Source organism: Colletes latitarsis, chromosome 12 (genome assembly GCF_051014445.1).
Source record: "Colletes latitarsis isolate SP2378_abdomen chromosome 12, iyColLati1, whole genome shotgun sequence".
In the NCBI taxonomy this organism is placed as follows: domain Eukaryota; kingdom Metazoa; phylum Arthropoda; class Insecta; order Hymenoptera; family Colletidae; genus Colletes; species Colletes latitarsis.
The window spans coordinates 21,467,794-21,486,621 of NC_135145.1; the positions used below are offsets into that span (position 1 = coordinate 21,467,794).

The 18,828-nt window shown below is 36.8% G+C and overlaps 1 protein-coding gene across 1 annotated transcript in view; it reads left to right on the top strand.

The window, feature by feature from the left end:
* The window catches only part of LOC143348891 (inactive tyrosine-protein kinase 7), a 104,359-nt gene that overhangs the window by 22,088 nt on the left and 63,443 nt on the right, over positions 1-18,828 (top strand). The window contains exon 2 of the mRNA XM_076779606.1: positions 6,332-6,634. Coding sequence (XP_076635721.1) covers positions 6,332-6,634 — 303 coding nt within the window. The remainder of the gene's footprint in view (positions 1-6,331; positions 6,635-18,828) is intronic.

An 18,828-nucleotide genomic window follows, 5' to 3' on the forward strand; every position in this document is an offset into this window, starting at 1 on the left:
TCTGTATTAATCAAATTCAACATTGATTGTTCAGGTTTTTGTATCAATATTTTTGTATAATTATTTCTCTTTCGTTAGTCATTGATAGTTCTGTAAAATTTCCCAGTAATCGCATCCTATATTAATCAATATAAACATTGATTGACAAGGTTTTTGTATTACTATTTTTGTATGATTAGTATTCTTTCGTTAGTCATTGATAGTTCTGCAAAATTCCACAGTGAGTGCATTCGTGTGTATTAATCAATTTAAACATTGGTTGTCAAGGTTTTTATATCAATATTTTTCTATGAATATTTTTATTTTGGTAGTTATTGATAGATCTGTAAAATTGCCAAGTAATTGCATTCTGTATTAATCAATTTAAACATTGATTGTCAAGGTTTTTGTATCAATAGTTTTGTAGAATTATTTTTCTTTCGTTAGTCATTGATAGTTCTGTAAAATTCCACAGTAATTGCATCATATATTAATCAATATAAACATTGATTGACAAGGTTTTTGTATTACTATTTTTGTATGATTAGTATTCTTTCGTTAGTCATTGATAGTTCTGTAAAATTCCCCAATAACAGTGTCCTATATTAATCAATATAAATATTGATTGACAAGGTTTTTGTATTACTATTTTTGTATGATTAGTATTCTTTCGTTAGTCATTGATAGTTCTGCAAAATTCCCCAGTAAGTGCATTAATGTGCATTAATCAATTTAAATATTGATTGTATAGGGTTTACTCTATATTAATCAATTTAAACATTGATTGTCAAGGTTGCTATATCGATATTTTTCTATGAATATTTTTGTTTTGGTAATTATTGATAGATCTGCAAAATTCTTCAATAATTGTACTCTGTATTAATCAATTTCAACGTAGATTGTTCCAGTTTTTGTATCAATATTTTTATATAATTATTTTTCTTTCGTTAGTCATTGATAGTTCTGAAAAATTCCACAGTGAGTGCATTCATGTGCATTAATCAATTTAAACATTGATTGTATAGGGTTTACTCTGGATTAATCAATTTAAACATTGGTTACCAAGGTTTTTGTATCAATATTTTTGTATAATTATTTTTCTTTCGTTAGTTATTGATAGTTCTGTAAAATTCCCCAGTAATTGCATCCTATATTAATCAATTTAAACATTGATTGACAAGCTTAAAATTCTCCAATAATTACATTCTATATTAATCAATTTAAACATTGGTTGTTCAGGTATTTGTGTCAGTACCTTTGTATGGATATTTCTATTTTAGTAGTTATTGGTATTTGTGTAAAATTCCTAAGTAATTTCACTCAGTATTAATCAATTTAAACATTGGTTGTCATGATTTTTGTATGAATATTTTTGTTTCGTTAGTTATTGATACATGAGTAACATTTCCCAATAATTGCACTCTGTATTAATCAATTTTAACATTGATTGTATAGGGTTGACCCTGTATCAATCAATTTAAACTTAATTAATTGATAGTCAAGGTTTTTGTATCAATATTTTTTTGTACACATCTTTCTTTCCTTAGTTATTGATACATCTATAAAATTCCCAAGTAATTGCACTCTGTATTAATCAATTTAAACATTGATCGTTCAGATTTTTGTATCAGCATTTTTCTATGAATATTTTTATTTTGCCAGTGATTGGTAGTGATCAAAGGGAGAGATTAAAAAAAGGCCAGTAACAAGAATCATCCGCTCGAGCATATTTTTCTCGACTCGCGAGAACAAAGCAAACGAGAAAAAATCGACGAAACATATGGAAAACCGTGATTTTCAGGATTCGCGATGTCGATTTTCCAAGCACCGGGTGTAACCTGGGCGGATTAAATTCGAGGGATGAAAATCGATTGTTGCGTTTCCGCGGCAGAAAGCGTTACGTGCACCGTTGCATCGTCGCTGCACACGGGCGCACCTGCATTCGTCTCGTTTACGCTCGTCCGGCCTCTCGAGCGGTAATTAATTAGCCAGGGGTCGTAATAATTTTCGTTAAACGGAAGACACGGTTCGCGAGCATCGGGACACCGATCCAGGACATTTTGCAAACGTTTTCCTTCGACTAAACCATTCCTATTACGTTCAGTAGATGTTTTTCAATCGTTGGTGCAATACAAAAGGTACTATTTTGCGTGGGGAAAAGTATACAAATTTTTTAGACGATTTTTCTACGTGAAAATTAGCTCAGAGGAATTATTTCGTATTCTATTCGTTTTAAAAAGCTCTATTAACTAATTTAAATGATACTTTTTAAATAAGAATTATTAAATTTTTTTAATGGGGGGGTTAAAAACTATCACAGAGTAGTACGATTAATAATAAAAAAAATTTCTTTTAATTTCTATGCCTTAGAGGATTCGAACCTGGGTTATAAAATTACTATTTTCCTACTCTGTCCACCTCGAGAGATTAATGACTAAAATATATCGAACCAAGTAATTTTTTTAAATTCTATTCCGGTTACGAGTATTGCACGCGTGAATTTAGAAACCTGCAAAATATCATCAAAATCGGTGAGGGTCAGATTCGACTCATTCTTAAAACCCACAGAAATTCCCCACTGATTCGAATGAAAATATGTATGTAGTTAAGGAACCGCGTAATTCCCATAGACGAGGGCCCGTTGTGTGCAATTCTTACGGGCGCGTAATAATTATTTTCGAGAATCGTGCGAGTCGGGGGGGGGGACCTGGAAATTACCGAGCCCCCTCCGAGAGTTGTAAATTGCGGTGCTGCGGTCCCGCGCGGGATTTTAAGGGTTAATTTCAGGCCCAGAGCGAGATAATAACAGGATCCGCAAAGGACACGTACGAAATTCGAAAACTACGGAAGGGGGGCCCTTACCTGGCCAACGGGATCAGGGGGGCCCCCGGGGGTAAATAAAGGACCAAAAGGGGCCCTCGATAGATTTATGGCCGGGCATTATGGATCCAGGCTGCTCGTGGTTGACGGTTTAAATCTACGGGCGTTTCGAATCTCGAACGAACTAGCGTTAGCCGACCCGGAATTCGAATATCAAGCATGGGAGAATCGCGATACGAAATACCTGGATGGGAAAAATATTAATCGACTGGGGAACCGACTGATTTTCATCCGCTTTGTTGTTCAATTTTCACAGAATGTTTTTAAATATACAAAATATATTTCATGTTAAATAAATTTCAATTAACGTAAACTGTTACCACGAAATATATATTTCTATAATTTATTACTAATTTGTGTATTAAAAAACATTCTGTGAAATTTGGATTTCAATAATTGAAGTGTACTTAACCTAAAATATGTATCAACTTTTTGAGGTTAAGAAATGAGGTGGAACAGTATTTACATATTTATATAATTTATTACTAATTTGTGTATTGAAAAACATTCTGTGAAATTTGGATTTCAATAATTGAAATGTACTTAACCTAAAATATGTATCAACTTTTTGAGGTTAAGAAATGAGGTGGAACAGTTTTTGACCTAACCTCAAAGAGTCAACGGGATTAGTATTTTTTAATACGAGAAACTTTCAGTTAATTTTCCGCGACATTCCTCGACCATAATCAAAATTTCTGGGGATGTCGGAAGGGCAAGACGAATGGCGATCACGAGCTGACTTGATATGCAAACTTAATAGGCGCGCCGCCATCTTGTTCTAAATTATTAATAGCCTTATTAGCGTTCGACTCTGTCCTGGCTCCGGTAAATTCAAACGTCGACTATATTTTAGAGGTTAATCTTCATCTCGATGCATTGTAATCTGTAATTCTGGGAATATTGCCTCTCTAAGTCTCGATTAATAATAATACACTGTGCAAAAATTGATTAAAAAGAACGAGGGATGCTGTTAATCTGATTTGAAATTTTTGGGTCCTTTCAGCGTTCTGAAAATTAGACACAGATGCATCGAAATGAATCTGTTGACAATACTCGCCGCCAGAGGGCCACGCGTTCTCGCAAGCGTTTATTTTCTAGTTCATAACTCCGTTATTAATGCACTTTCGAAAAAATTCCAAAGGAGAAAGTTTAAATGGCTTGAAGAGTTCTACGTCTCTAGGACCTTAGATTTCTTTCAAATTCGACAATGCATTTGTAATTAAGAATTGCATCATTTATTTAAATGAAAATGCATACTTTTTGTTGCACAGATCCATTCCCTTATCAATTCTACATAAAAAATTATTAAGGTATCGTAGCAAAAAACTGATTAGTTCTCGAGATATTTTCAAAAAAGTATCTTAATGTATTCTACAGTTCGTATACTCGCCGCCAGAGGGCCACCCGCTCTCCTATCTCTCGCAAGCGTTTCATTGGGGCTCCATTCCTATATGTACGCTCCTCGACGACAGATTAAATGTGCTCGAATGCAATTCTCGCGGTCTAATTAAGCCCATTTCATCGTTTATCGAAAATATTTCGATCGAGTCGCGCTGGAATGCCCCGTGATTTAGATTTCCTTCTCGACTCGAACTTTTACCCGCTTGCTTATGTGCGTGGACTCGCATATTCGATTGAAAAAGACCGCTCTCGAGGTTTGCTCGTTAATACGTGCGATCGTTAATACTCGTTTCTCGGCCAAGTGGATCGAATTCACGGCCACTTTATGCAAATGCCGATTCTCAGCGGGCAGCACCTGCCGTGTGTTTCTCAAATGACGGTGTTACCCTGTAGATTCCTCGACGGATCTTCCGGTCGTCGCTCCGGGGAAATGTATCCCGGAAAAGCGGAGAGAAAGAGAGAAAAAAAATTGGATTAAACGGTGTAATAACCGAGGGTGGGTTTGTTGGAAGATTATTGTTATCCCCTGGAAATCAAAGGACATCGATACAATGCCATTGCCCCCGCGCTAATTATCAATCGGCTTAATGAGGATCCGTTTTACTCTGGTCCCCCGACGCCCCTGCGTTCGATCGCTGTTCCGCCAATAATTAGTCGGATTTTCATGCGGAAACGTCGATATGGGAAATAGAAAAAATGCCGAAAGACTTTAAAAATAAATATCAAAAGAATTTAAAATTTTATAATTAATTGTAAATATTGTGATACAGGGTGTTCGGCCATACCTGGGAAAAATTTTAAGGGAGGATTCTAGAGGCCAAAATAAGACGAAAATCAAGAATACCAATTTGTTGATGGAGGCTTCGTTAAATAGTTATTAACGTTCAAAGTTGCGGTTGTAGAACGGCAATTTGTCCATCTATTTGAATTTTTTTCTCAGAAATGCGCAAGATTTTGGGGGTATGTCTATTCACAAAAAATGATTGTAATAGACCCTTGCAACAGAAAATAATTTTTTTAGAACGCTTCGAAATGTTTTAATTTTGTCGAAAAATTTCACATCTTCTCGAATTTTTTTCTCGAAAGTGGGTAGGATTTCGGGGGTATGTATAATGACCAAAAATGATTGTAATTGCCCACTGTAACTAAATATAATTTTTTTAGCATGATTTGAAATTTTTTAATTTCGTCGAAAAATTTCACATCTTCTCGAATTTTTTTCTCGAAAGTGGGTAGGATTTCGGGGGTATGTATAATGACCAAAAATGATTGTAATTGCCCACTGTAACTAAATATAATTTTTCCAGAACGATTTGAAATTTTTTAATTTAATTGTTAATAACTTTTTAACGAAGCCTCGATCAACAAATTGGTATTCTTGACTTTCGTCTTATTTTGACCTCTAGAATCCTCTACTAAAAATCCTCTCTAATCTGCCTTTTGGAAGATTAATTTCCATTTTATATTATAATTATATTTCGACAATATCAATAGTTGCATTTTCATATCAAAAGACTTCGAAATAAATATCAAAGAATTTAAAATTTTATAATATATTAATTATAGGTTTTGTTGATTTTTGGAAGCAAGATTAATTTCTATTTTATTCTTGTACTGTTTATTGTTTTCTTGTCACATGTAATAATTATCGTTATTCTAATCATTCTAATTCCCATTATTCTAACTCCTAATTATTCTAATCACAATTATTAAGTCAATAATTTTTGAGTAAATATATTTACCAAGACAGTAACACATATATTGGTGAATGCACAAAATAAAAAAAAATTCTGACCTAACTCTATTACACTATTTTTACAATGAATTCCAATAGAAATTTTTTGAATAAATATATCGATTAAAACAGTAACACATATATTGGTGAATGCATAGATCGAGATATTAAATAACAAGATAATAACGAAAAAAGAAAATATTCTAAGCAATTGGAATATCGTTTATTTTATATTTGTTTGGGGTTTGAGTGGTTCTTGACCAACGAGCGTCGCGATAGGGACTCCGAGGGTAGTTTTATTGGCCCGTGTAACGTTTGATGGACGTGTTTGTGCAGTGGCAGCGGTGCTCGGGCAGGACGGCGACCTCTACTTCTCCGTGAGCCCCGGTGAACACTCTGTGGTCGAGGGATCTCCCGTTCGTCTGAGATGCGAGGCTCAGCCAACAGCCAGCGTCAAGTATTCCTGGAAAATCGACGGCCAACCCCTGGCCCCGAGCCCTAGGAGGCACCTGGACAACGGCGACCTGAGGATCACCAGGGTGAATCGTATCCTGGACAGTGGAAACTTCGTCTGCGTGGCCACTCACGACGAGACTGGATACTCCATCGAGAGTTCGCCTGTGAAAATCGACATACAATGTGAGTGAATTATTTTCTTAATTCATACTCTTGTTCATTCGTTTACAGATCGTTAGATTTCTTAATATTATTTGTTGTCATCCTCATGAAACTATTGCTTTGTCTTCATTCTTTTAGAATTTTAATTATACACCTTTGCATTCTAATGACGGTATTTGCAGAATATCTACCACGACTCGATTCAAGGTTTATGAAACGAATTTTGTCAAGGAAACCAAGTCAAACATTTTAATTCTCTATTTTGTCAAAATAAATTCCTATAATATTCATTCCACCGTCGATAAAGAAACAAGTTACCTCAAGAAAAGGAAGATAAACTTCTCAGGATTCATAAATATTATCAAAAGTTTCCAGAAGAATGAGAATAGACCAGAAAACTACTCCTGAACGTTTTATCGAGGGAGCTGGGCGACGCTTTAACGAGGAACCCTTTCTCGAAGTCTCCTGAATATCTCCCACTACTCGATTCAAGGTTTACAGTACAATATGAACAGTACTGAGTCAACAAAATCAGTCAAACAATTTTAATTCTCCATTCTATCAAACCAAATTCCAATAATATTTATTCCCCCCATATAAAAAAACAAATTACCTCAAGAAACAACAGATAAACCTCTCAGACTACTTAAACATCACCAAAAATTCCCGAAAGGATGAGAGTAAACCAAAAAACAACACCTCGACGTTTTATCGAGGTACAATCGCGACGCTTTAACGAGGAACCCTTTCTCGAAGTCTCCTGAATATCTCCCACTACTCGATTCAAGGTTTACAGTATAATATCAATAGTTCTTAGTCAACAAAATCACTCAAAAAATTTTAATTGTCAATTTTATTAAAACATATCCTATAATATTTATTCTCCCGTCGATAAACGAATAATTACTCCAAGGAAAAATAAGTAGAATTCTCAAGAGTCATCAATATTACCAAAAACTCTTTCTGAAAATGGAGAATAAACCAAAAAACTACTCCCGGACGTTTTATCGAGGGAGTTGGGCGACGCTTTAACGAGGAACCCTTTCTCGAAGTCTCCTGAATATCTCCAAAGAAACATGGGGCTGGCAATTCGCTTTTCCTCCATTTTTATAAACGATTTTCATTAATTAATATTTCCTTAACCATGCACCACCCTTATTTTATTATTCCCCAGTACTATTTTTCTTTCGTTTAGAAAAATTTACACCTTCATTGTATTATAAGTTCTTATCAATTTTAATTTCATCCTTTCACCCCCAAATGCCTCTACGTTTTCCATTTTTGTATTTTAACGGACAAAGAGGATCCCAAGAATGAAGGAAACATGGGGTTGGCAATTCGACGGTTCCTCCACAATAATTTTCGATCGTTCCCCCGGGACAAACTGCATTTTCATTAACGATTTCACCCGTTCGCGAACGTTTCAAAGCATCCGGCACGGTGAAAAGGTTTCGTTCCTCGAAATCGCGCGACTAGACGAGAGGTATCCCGTCAGGGGGGGGGGGGCGGAAAACGGTCGCGCGTCGAAGAAAACGTTCCCATCGTCATTATCATTATTATATTTATCGCAATTATCAAAAGGAATCGAGCCCCGGCGACGGGGTATTAAGCACGCGCTAAATGTACTCGTTGCTCGGTGCACTTCACCGGGTTGCCAGCAGCGTGTAATAATAATTACGAAACGATACATGATAACGAGGTGCCGGGGTCCGCTAACGACGCCCTGGCGTCGTTTCTCTCTCTCCCCTCCAACCCCATCAACCATTTCACCACTATTTCCCTCTCTTCTTCGCAGCCGTGCTCGACGTTTCCCCGATTTAATAATATGTACTTTTTCTTTTTTCGCAAATTTCTTCATTATTCATTCAGTATCGCCGCCCCCTTTCCACCCCCCCGGCGCGTACATATATTTTTTTTCGTCGTTTCAACCGCGTTCCCTCGCCGGAGGGGGGGGGGAGCAGGAGGCCCCCCTCCCCGGTTTCACGCGTGTTTTCAGGCAGGAATATAAAAAAAAAAAAGAGAGAAAAATGGTAACATTATATATTTCTCCCTCTTCCGTCGTCGTCGTCGTCGTCGTCGTACGGATTTATTTCCCGACCCTCGAAGCGTTTTCGAATCATTAAAACGCGCGTCTACGCCCGTCGACGCCATATTGGGGCAGCCGCGGGGTTCGAGGGCAAATTATCTTGCTTAATTAATGTCGCGCTGGGCGAATAATTGGACAGGGACGAGACGCGAGTCCATCGCGAATCGATTTCCCCGCGTTTTCGACCCTTTTCTTTCCCCACCCTTATCCGTCCCGGTCCGCCGCGACTTCTGCTCGTCCCCCTTTGACCGGGGCTACGCGTAATTCTCCGCACAGGAGGCGTTTGATCTGCGCTTTTGCGGAGAAAGGGCGATTAAAAAGTGCCGTGAGAATAACATAGCCACGGTAAAAATCCCTGTCGCTTAGAATCCACCCCCCTCTTCGAGGGGGTGAACTGTCCTCAGCGTCGTCGTCGTCCCCCCCGAACCGAGTCTACGTTCGTACTTTGTCGATTAAGCAACGGGACCGTGAAGCAGCTCGGATTGCCGCTGTATATCGGTTTATCGGTTTCGAAACTCGCGCTAAAAATTAATCGCGCGATGGTCTCGCGTCGCGTTATTAATTAAATGACGGCCGTGGACGAGTGGCGTCGCGGCTTGTTAAAAAATCCGCGTGTTTAAGCGCGAAGGAACGCGCGGTCCATTATCGCGCGACGCTCCGTCGCGTTAATCGATATAATATCTTCTTTGGGACCGATAATAACGATTTCCAGGCTCGCATTAATTGCAAATCTGCCGGGTTTCGTGTCTGGAATACGCCCACGCGGCGAAATCGTTAGTTGCGAGGCGATAGGAGTAGTTCCTCGTTAAAGCGTCGCGATTCTACCTCGATAAAACGTCGAGGTGTTGTTTTTCGATTTATTCTCATCGTCTTGGGAATTTTTAGTGATGTTTATGTAGCCTGAGAGATTTAACTACTGTTTCTCGAGGTAATTTGTTTTTTTATATGGGGGGGGGAATAAATATTATTGCAAAATGTTTTGTTAGAATGGAGAATTCAAATTGTTTGGCTGATTTTGTTGACTCAGTATTGTTCATATTGTACTGTAAACCTCGAATCGAGTCGTGGGAGATATTCGGTGGAGTTTGAGAAAAGGGTTCCTCGTTAAAGCGTCGTGCTACTACCTCGATAAAACGTTCAGTAGTAGTTTTTTGGTTTATTCTCATTGCTTTGGGCACTTTCGGTGATATTTATGAGGCCTGAAAGTTCTACTTATTTCTCCTTGCAATAATTATTTGTTTATCAACGGGGGAATAAATATTATAGAAGTTTGTTTTAATAGAATACACAATTTACATTATTTCACATGTTTTGTTGACTAAGAACATTCAAAGTCGACAAAACGTAACGGGAAAAAATATTTGTATCCCGAAATGTTAAAGAATATATGTGAAAAGTGGCGAAAAGTTTCGTGAAACCCTTATGCTGCAAAAAAATTGTCAAATATCGCTTCTAGTTTCCCCCCTTAAAAGTATAAGCAAATTTGAACGCGTGCAGTTCCGAAACTATTAAAGCTTTCTCCAAAATTAAACCGCCATTAGCAGCGGCGAAGCTTCCCCTTCAAAAATGGCTTATGGTTTTTGGCGATCCGACTTTCCGTTTTCGAGATATCGCAATTTATATAAAAGAGTAATTTTCCAATTTTCACTATCTCTCGCAGCCCGCCTATACCAAGGCGTATTAAAATTACTAAAACTTTGGACACCTGTAATTCCGAAACCACTAGTGTTTTTTGCGAAAATCGGACATCGTTAGCGGCGGTAAACCTTCCTCTTTAAAATGGTTTTTGGTTTTTGGCGATCAGACTTTCCGTTTTCGAGATATCGCAATTTATATAAAAGGGTAATTTTCACTATCTCTCGCAGTCCGCCTATACCAAAGCGTATTAAAATTACTAAAACTTTGGACACCTGTAATTCCGAAACCACTAGTGTTTTTTGCGAAAATCGGACATCGTTAGCGGCGGTAAACCTTCCTCTTTAAAATGGTTTTTGGTTTTTGGCGATCGGACTTTCCGTTTTCGAGATATCGCAATTTATATAAAAGGGTAATTTTCACTATCTCTCGCAGTCCGCCTATACCAAAGCGTATTAAAATTACTAAAACTTTGGACACCTGTAATTCCGAAACCACTAGTGTTTTTTGCGAAAATCGGACATCGTTAGCGGCGGTAAACCTTCCTCTTTAAAATGGTTTTTGGTTTTTGGCGATCCGACTTTCCGTTTTCGAGATATCGCAATTTATATAAAAGGGTAATTTTCACTATCTCTCGCAGTCCGCCTATACCAAAGCGTATTAAAATTACTAAAACTTTGGACACCTGTAATTCCGAAACCACTAGTGTTTTTTGCGAAAATCGGACATCGTTAGCGGCGATAAACCTTCCTGTTTAAAATGGTTTTTGGTTTTTGGCGATCGGACTTTCCGTTTCGGAGATATCGTAATTTATGTAAAAGGTAATTTTTTTAATTCGACCATCTCTGTCTTCGTCTGACGCGTCGGGCCTCTTTGTCGCACGTGCATCGTGCTGACCTACCCCACGAACGTGACTGTCGCGACCCAGTTTCGTAGCACTTCCAAGAACTTGTTTACTATTTACACGCGCGGGGTCATTAACCCTTTCGAGCCTCGTATCTCCGAAACTGACCACCGCATCGACTCGAAACTAAAATCGCCATATCTCCGGAACTAATTGAGCTATTTCCTTGTTCGACCGCTCATTTTCAAGGGTATTCCATCCCCTATCCCATGCACGCAACAACTATTATTTTCCATTTTGTCTTCTATGTTTATTTTGACATTTACTTTGACACTATACACCCAAAGAAGTTTCAACAGTAAAATTGGATTGTAAATTGTTTCCTCGATTGAAAATGAATTTAAATTCACATGCAGGATTACTAGCAGCCTCCTATACATATAACGCGAAAATTAGTACATTTATTTTCTAATTTATTTCTACTCCATACACCCAAAGAAGTTCCAGTAATAAAATTAAATCGTAAATTGTTTACTCGATCGAAAATGAAATTAAATTCACATGCAGGATGTTTGCATGATCGCTAGCAGCTTCCTGTACATATAACGCGAAAATTAGTACATTTATTTTCTAATTTATTTCTACACTATACAACCCAAAGAAGTTCCAGTAATAAAATTAAATTGTAAATTGTTTACTCGATCGAAAATGCAGGATGTTTTCACGATCGCTAGCGGCTTCCTGTACATATAACGCGCAAATTGGTACATTTATTTTCTAATTTATTTCTACACCATACACCCAAAGAAGTTCCAGTAATAAAATTAAATTGTAAATCGTTTACTCGATCGAAAATGAATTTAAATACACATGCAGGATGTTTGCATGATCGCTGGCAGCTTCCTGTACATATAACGCGCAAATTGGTACATTTATTTTCTAATTTACTTTGACACAATGCATTGTAAATTACTGAATTGAAAGTGAATATAAATTCGAACGCTGTTTACGTAATTACTAGCCGGCGGTGAAGCTTTCTCTGTCGTATAATGCTGAAATTAAAAATACCTCGCCTCGTAAAAGACGTATATGGGTATGCATTAGCGTTGAAAGATTCGCGTTCCCAAGACAGCGGGTGGTTCTCCAACATTCCTGCGTCGACCTTGGACTTGGAGCGTGTAATTATCGCGCGGGACGGTCGGCGTTAATATTAGAGGCCGCTTAATTAGCCATCGGATACTCGTCCACCGCACCAGTGTCACGCTGGAACCGAATCTCTCGGATCGCGTGCGTCCAATGGAGATTCCAGATTCCGGATGGAATCGAATTAAGGGCTGCTCGGGGCTCGGTCAAAGCCCTGATCGATCTCTCGCCCCGGAAGATCGATGATCGCGACTCGACCCACGAGGACGGGTTAATTAATCAATCGGGGAAACAAACACGATTGACGCAACCAACCCTTGTATCCTCCGCTATCGTGGCGCGGACTCTAAGACGAGGATGTGCAAACTTTGCTCAGAGTTTCATCCCCCTTGTGTTAATCTTCCGGCAGAAATCGGGATAATTCTGAGTGTGTTTAATGTTGATTGTCTAATGAAAAGTAAAGTTTGTTTTGCAATTTTTTGGGGAAATTTCTAAATCTTAACGTTTTAAGTTTCAACCGTACTGAATTTTTTTCTCGAAATTACGCAGGATTTTGGGGGTATGTCTATTCACCGAAAATGATTGTAATTAACCCTCTTAGATAAAAATAATTTTTTTAGAACGATTTGAAATTTTTTTTTTTTCGTTGAATTTATTAGGCACATATTCGAATTTTTTTCTCGAAACTGGTTAGGATTTCGAGGGTACGTCTATTCACCAAAAATGATTGTAATTGGCCCCTGTAACTAAATATAATTTTTTTAGTATGATTTGAAATTTTTTTTTTTCGTTGTAAAATTTCACACATTCTCGAATTTTTTTCTCGAAAGTAGGTAGAATTTCGACGGTATGTCTAATGACCAAAAATTATTGTAATTGACCCCAGAACCTAGAAATAATTTTTTTAGAACGATTTGAAATTTTTTTTTTTTCGTTGAATTTATTAGGCACATATTCGAATTTTTTTCTCGAAACTGGATAGGATTTCGAGGGTACGTCTATTCACCAAAAATATTTGTAATTGACCCTTGTAACTAAATATAATTTTTTTAATATGGTTTGAAATTTTTTTTTTTCGTTGTAAAATTTCACACATTCTCGAATTTTTTTCTCGAAAGCAGGTAGAATTTCGACGGTATGTCTAATGACCAAAAATTATTGTAATTGACCCCAGAACCTAGAAATAATTTTTTTAGAACGATTTGAAATTTTTTAATTTCGTAAAAAAATTTGCCCCCTACTCTAATTTTTTCTCGAATATGGGTAGGATTTCGGGGGTATGTCTATTGACCAAAAATGATTATAATTGACCCCTGCAGTCGAAAATAATTTTTTTAGAACGATTTGAAATGTTTTAATTTTGTCGAAAAATATAGGCAAAAAACCCCTTGTCGATTTTCCTTAAAAATTAGTTTTTCATTTTTGATAATTTTATTTGACGCCCTACAGAAAAGTGGTCTAATACTTTTTTGTAGGTACCCATGAGCTCTACTTCAGAAATAAGTTTCACTGAAATATATTCACTATTGTAGGAGTTATGGCTGTTTGAAAATTGGACCACTTTTTGGGGGTTTTTCTAATTTTACGGGGGTCAAGAACTAACTTTTTCAATATTTTTAGAATTTCTACATATTCTTCGCTAAAGTACGCGTTGATTGCTTTTTTAAACATTAAAATCGTCCAATCCGTTCAAAAGTTATGACGTTTTAAAGATTTGCATGAAATTTCGGGCAGACATTTCTGGCCAAAAATTATATTTTCGGTAAACAATTTTTTTCTTGAAAATGCGTAGGATTTCGGGGGTATGTCTATTCACAAAAAATGATTGTAATTAACCCTCTTAGCTAAAAATAAATTTTTTAAATGTTTTACTAATCCTCCATTAATTTATTATTTTTTGATTGCTTTAAAGGAAAATTGATTTCCCATTTACCAATTCACTTTAAAGCATTTAGAAAATAATAAACTAACGGAGAACTACTAAAAAATATTCGAACAATTACATTCACATGTAACAAATAATTATTAATATAAATTCAAGAGATTACAAAAATTTTCAAATAATTACATCGACACGTATAAAATTTCCATACTTCGAAAAGGGTTGTAAACATGACATAACATGTTTAATACACATAATCTCGAAACGGTACGTTTCCCCGTTAAATAGACAGTCGGATCAGTTTTTAGAAACAACGCAAATGCATTTACCCCCCCGTGGGGGTGGTAGAATTTTTCGCGAAATTATTAACGAAAAAGAATAAATATCACGTTCTCTAAACGAGATTATCGTAATTAAATCGAGTAGTTTCGGGCGTGGTAATTTTCGCGATATCGAAAAGCGACGTCGACGGGGGTGAGCCTCGGGTTTTTCCACCCTCGAAAGGTCGAGCGTCTGACGAGTGATCTCTCGAACACGCTCGGCGATGACGAGCTGGCCCGCCGTGAATATTCCGACGTGAAAAACCATCCCTCTTTTAATTTCCAACCCCTCGCGGCCGCAGACCCCGGCGCGCGGAGGGAGCAACGGAGGCACGGGGGGTAATAACACGCCGAGGAGGATCCTTTGTCCAAATAAAAAAATAACATCTCGCTCCGCGACGAGGAAGAGCCCGCTGCGATACGCGACAATGGATAGGAAGTTGTTCAGCCCCGAGCTACGGCAACCCGGGGAACCAAGGGGGTGAGTGAAACAGAGGGGCTGGCGTTCTCAGCCAGTCGCGTATCGTCGACTTTACGCGAGATCCTATCTGATTTATACCGTGGCGTACACGTGGAAAGCACGACTTCCTTCGCGAGAGATAGCATTGAGACCTACCTGGAACCTGCCACCCTTGTACCACCCCGTTTGTACCACCCTTATTTTCGTTTGTACCTCTCGACGATTTTTCAAAGCGTGGCTCGACCGAACCCTTTCGGGTACAAACGAAAACGAGATAATTCAAAATTATTAAAGTGGGGTTCTGGGTTTTTTTCACCCCTCCGTACAATAAATACGGGTACAAACGACGTAGAATTAAATGCAATTGAAAAATATTAACTTTTTGGAAGTCGGGCGCCAGGGACCCCTAAATTGGCCAAGCTTGGACGTCGATTTAAATTTAAATTGAATTCAGATTTCTTAATTTTGGAAATGCAAGGTAAAAGGCAAATTTTTTCGAAATGCAAACCCCCACTGTTCGAATGCAAGACGATTGGGAAGTATACGACCCTGGGCATCCAGAGAGCAAACATTCTTTAAGAGATAAGGAATTTTTCTGAGTATACGATCCACTCATGCTGGGACCTTGTCGGGCTTTTTATTTTTACGATCGACGATTTTTACGAGGACGGCCCAGAAGTCAGGAAAATATTTTTAAATTTCATATGTTCATTGGCTTTGCTTTAAACGAAGGCAAATTTATATAGAGCGTTCGGCTATCCGTGGGGAAAATTTTAATGGGGGATTTTGGAGGCCAAAAAAAGGCGAAAATGAAGAATACCAATTTGTTGATGGAGGCTTCGTTGAAAAGTTATTAACAATTACATTCAAAAATTTCGAATCATAGTAAAAAAATTATATTCAGTTACAGGGGTCAATTACAAGTATTTTTGGTGAATAGACATATTCTCGAAATCCTACCCACTTTCGAGAAAAAAATTCGAGAAGGTGCCTAAATTTTTCGACAAAATTGAAAAATTTCGAATCATTCTGGAAAAATTATTTTTGATTGCGGGGGTCAATTACAATAATTTTTGGTGAATAGACATACCCTTGAAATCGTACCCACTTTCGAGAAAAAAATTCGAGAAGTTGCCTAAATTTTTCGACAAAATTAAAAAATTTCAAATCATACTAAAAAAATTATATTCAGTTACAGGGGTCAATTACAAGTATTTTTGGTGAATAGACATATCCTCGAAATCGTACCCACTTTCGAGAAAAAAATTCGAGAAGGTGCCTAAATTTTTCGACAAAATTAAAAAATTTCAAATCATACTAAAAAAATTATATTCAGTTACAGGGGTCAATTACAAGTATTTTTGGTGAATAGACATACCCTCGAAATCGTACCCACTTTCGAGAAAAAAATTCGAGAAGGTGCCTAAATTTTTCGACAAAATTAAAAAATTTCAAATCGTCACCCCATTAAAAATATAAAAAAAATTCTAAAATCAAATTCATGATAAATGAAACTATTATTGAAACTTTACACTTAAGGCTACCAAACGCAGGTGAAAATTCTTTCATTACTCAAATTTTCCACTGATTTATGAGACCTATAATTCCCTTATTGACTTACAAATCAACCCTTCTGCTAGATACATTCTCTCCAAAGGTTTTATTTATTTATTCGACAAGAAAACACCCTTTGAGATACAAAGGGCCCAAGTAAATCCAAGTTAAAACCATCAATAAATTACATTCGAGCAAACCAAGCAAATCAACCCCTATTCTGAGACTTCAAAAAAAGTCAATGTAAACAGAAATTAAAATATAAAACTCAGTAGCCAATAGTCACATAACAAAATACAGATCTTCCTCACCCAGACCTAGCCTAACCCTTCACAAAGAGAGAATAAAATTCAATTTTTCCAATTGAATGGGGGGCTTTCTCAGGTATGTGGGTTGAAGATCTCCAGTTTGGAGGGCTAATAGAAACGGTGTCGCGGAGGAGCCTCTTTGCCAGGCTCGGAGGGCTGATTAATCTCGTTTTTCTTGGACCCGGCTCGATGGTTCGCGAGACTTAACAATTTAAGGGCCCCCCCAACCCCCGGCGAAAGTGTTAACGCGATTCCAGGGACGAGTGGATAATGAGATCGAAAAGTGGCTCCAGCCAGCGTGAAAAATCCTGTCTCTCCGGGTTTCTAATGGGTCTGTGGCCGCGACTAACGACCACGTTCACCTTCTTCGCGGCCATAACGCCCGGTCTCTGACTCCGACAATTAGACCTCACGCATTGTGCGTCGTCGACAATGAGCCATCGTCCTCCTGGCATCTCATTTCCGCCGTGAAAAACGCCGCCACTGTTCGAACGCACCCCCACGACCCCCTCCTCAGCCACCCCTTCGAGACTTCTCCCCCTTTTAAAATTTATTTTATTTATTTTATGGCGAAAAACACTTTGGGATACAAAGATAATAGGGTAGAAGTCAATAGAAGCTTGAAATATTGAATTATATTAGAGTTGGGACGAAGAAATCAATTTTTGTGCAATTATTAATTTTTTTTTTATTGTGAAATTTTGAGGATTTTAATGTCAATAGAATTTTAATTAAAATATTATACAAAAATTAGTAGACAATTGTCGTATAATAAAATATAGATTTTCTAGAGAATTTTCTGAATTTCTTTTCTGGGATATGAAATAAGGGGTTGCAAAAGTAGAATTTTTGTGTAAGGGGGCTTGTAAAAATTGTGTTGGGGGTTTTGAATTATTTTTTTAAACTTTGTATGAGTTTGTTTGCATATTTGAGAATTTGTTGGAACTCAGATTTTTCTGCCTCCTACTACTCCCTCTCTAGCCACCCCTTCGAGACTTCTCCCCCTTTTAAAATTTATTTTATTTATTTTATGGCGAAAAACACTTTGGAATACAAAGATAGTAGGATAGAGGTCAATGCAAGTTTGAAATATTGAATTATATTAGAGTTGGGACGAAGAAATCAATTTTTGTGCAATTATTAATTTTTTTTCTATTGTGAAATTTCAAGGATTTTAATGTCAATAGAATTTTAATTAAAATATTATACAAAAATTAGTAGACAATTGTCGTATAATAAAATATAGATTTTCTAGAGAATTTTGTGAATTTTTATTCTGGGATATGAAATAAGGGGTTGCAAAAGTAGAATTTTTGTGTAAGGGGGGTTGTAAAAATTGTGTTGGGGGTTTTGAATTATTTTTTTAAACTTTGTATGAGTTTGTATGCATATTTGAGAATTTTTGGAACTCAGATTTTTGATCTTCAGATTTTTCACCCTCCTACTGCTTCCATTTGAGACTCCTACCCCTTTCAATATTTATTTTATTCATTTAATGGCGAAAAACACTTTGGAATACAAAGATAGTAGGATTGAGGTCAATACAAGTTTCAAATATTGAATTATATTACAGTTGAGACAAAGAAATCTACCCTTATAGAGAAATTTCAAGGAAAATTAATGTAAATAGAATTTTAATTAAAATATTATATGAAAATTAGTAGACAATTGTCGTATAATAAAATATAGATTTTCTAGAGAATTTTCTGAATTTTTATTCTGGGATATGAAATAAGGAGTTGCAAAAGTAGAATTTTTGTGTAAGGGGGCTTGTAAAAATTGTGTTGGGGTTTTTGAATTATTTTTTTAAACTTTGTATGAGTTTGTATGCATATTTAAGAATTTTTGGAATATTTGTCATTGGATTTTTCAGATTCCAACAACCCTTTTCATGGCTCTCCTTAATTTTATTATATTTTTTTTATTTATTTTTTGATGAAAAATACTTTGGAATACAAAGATAATAGGATAGAGGTCAATATA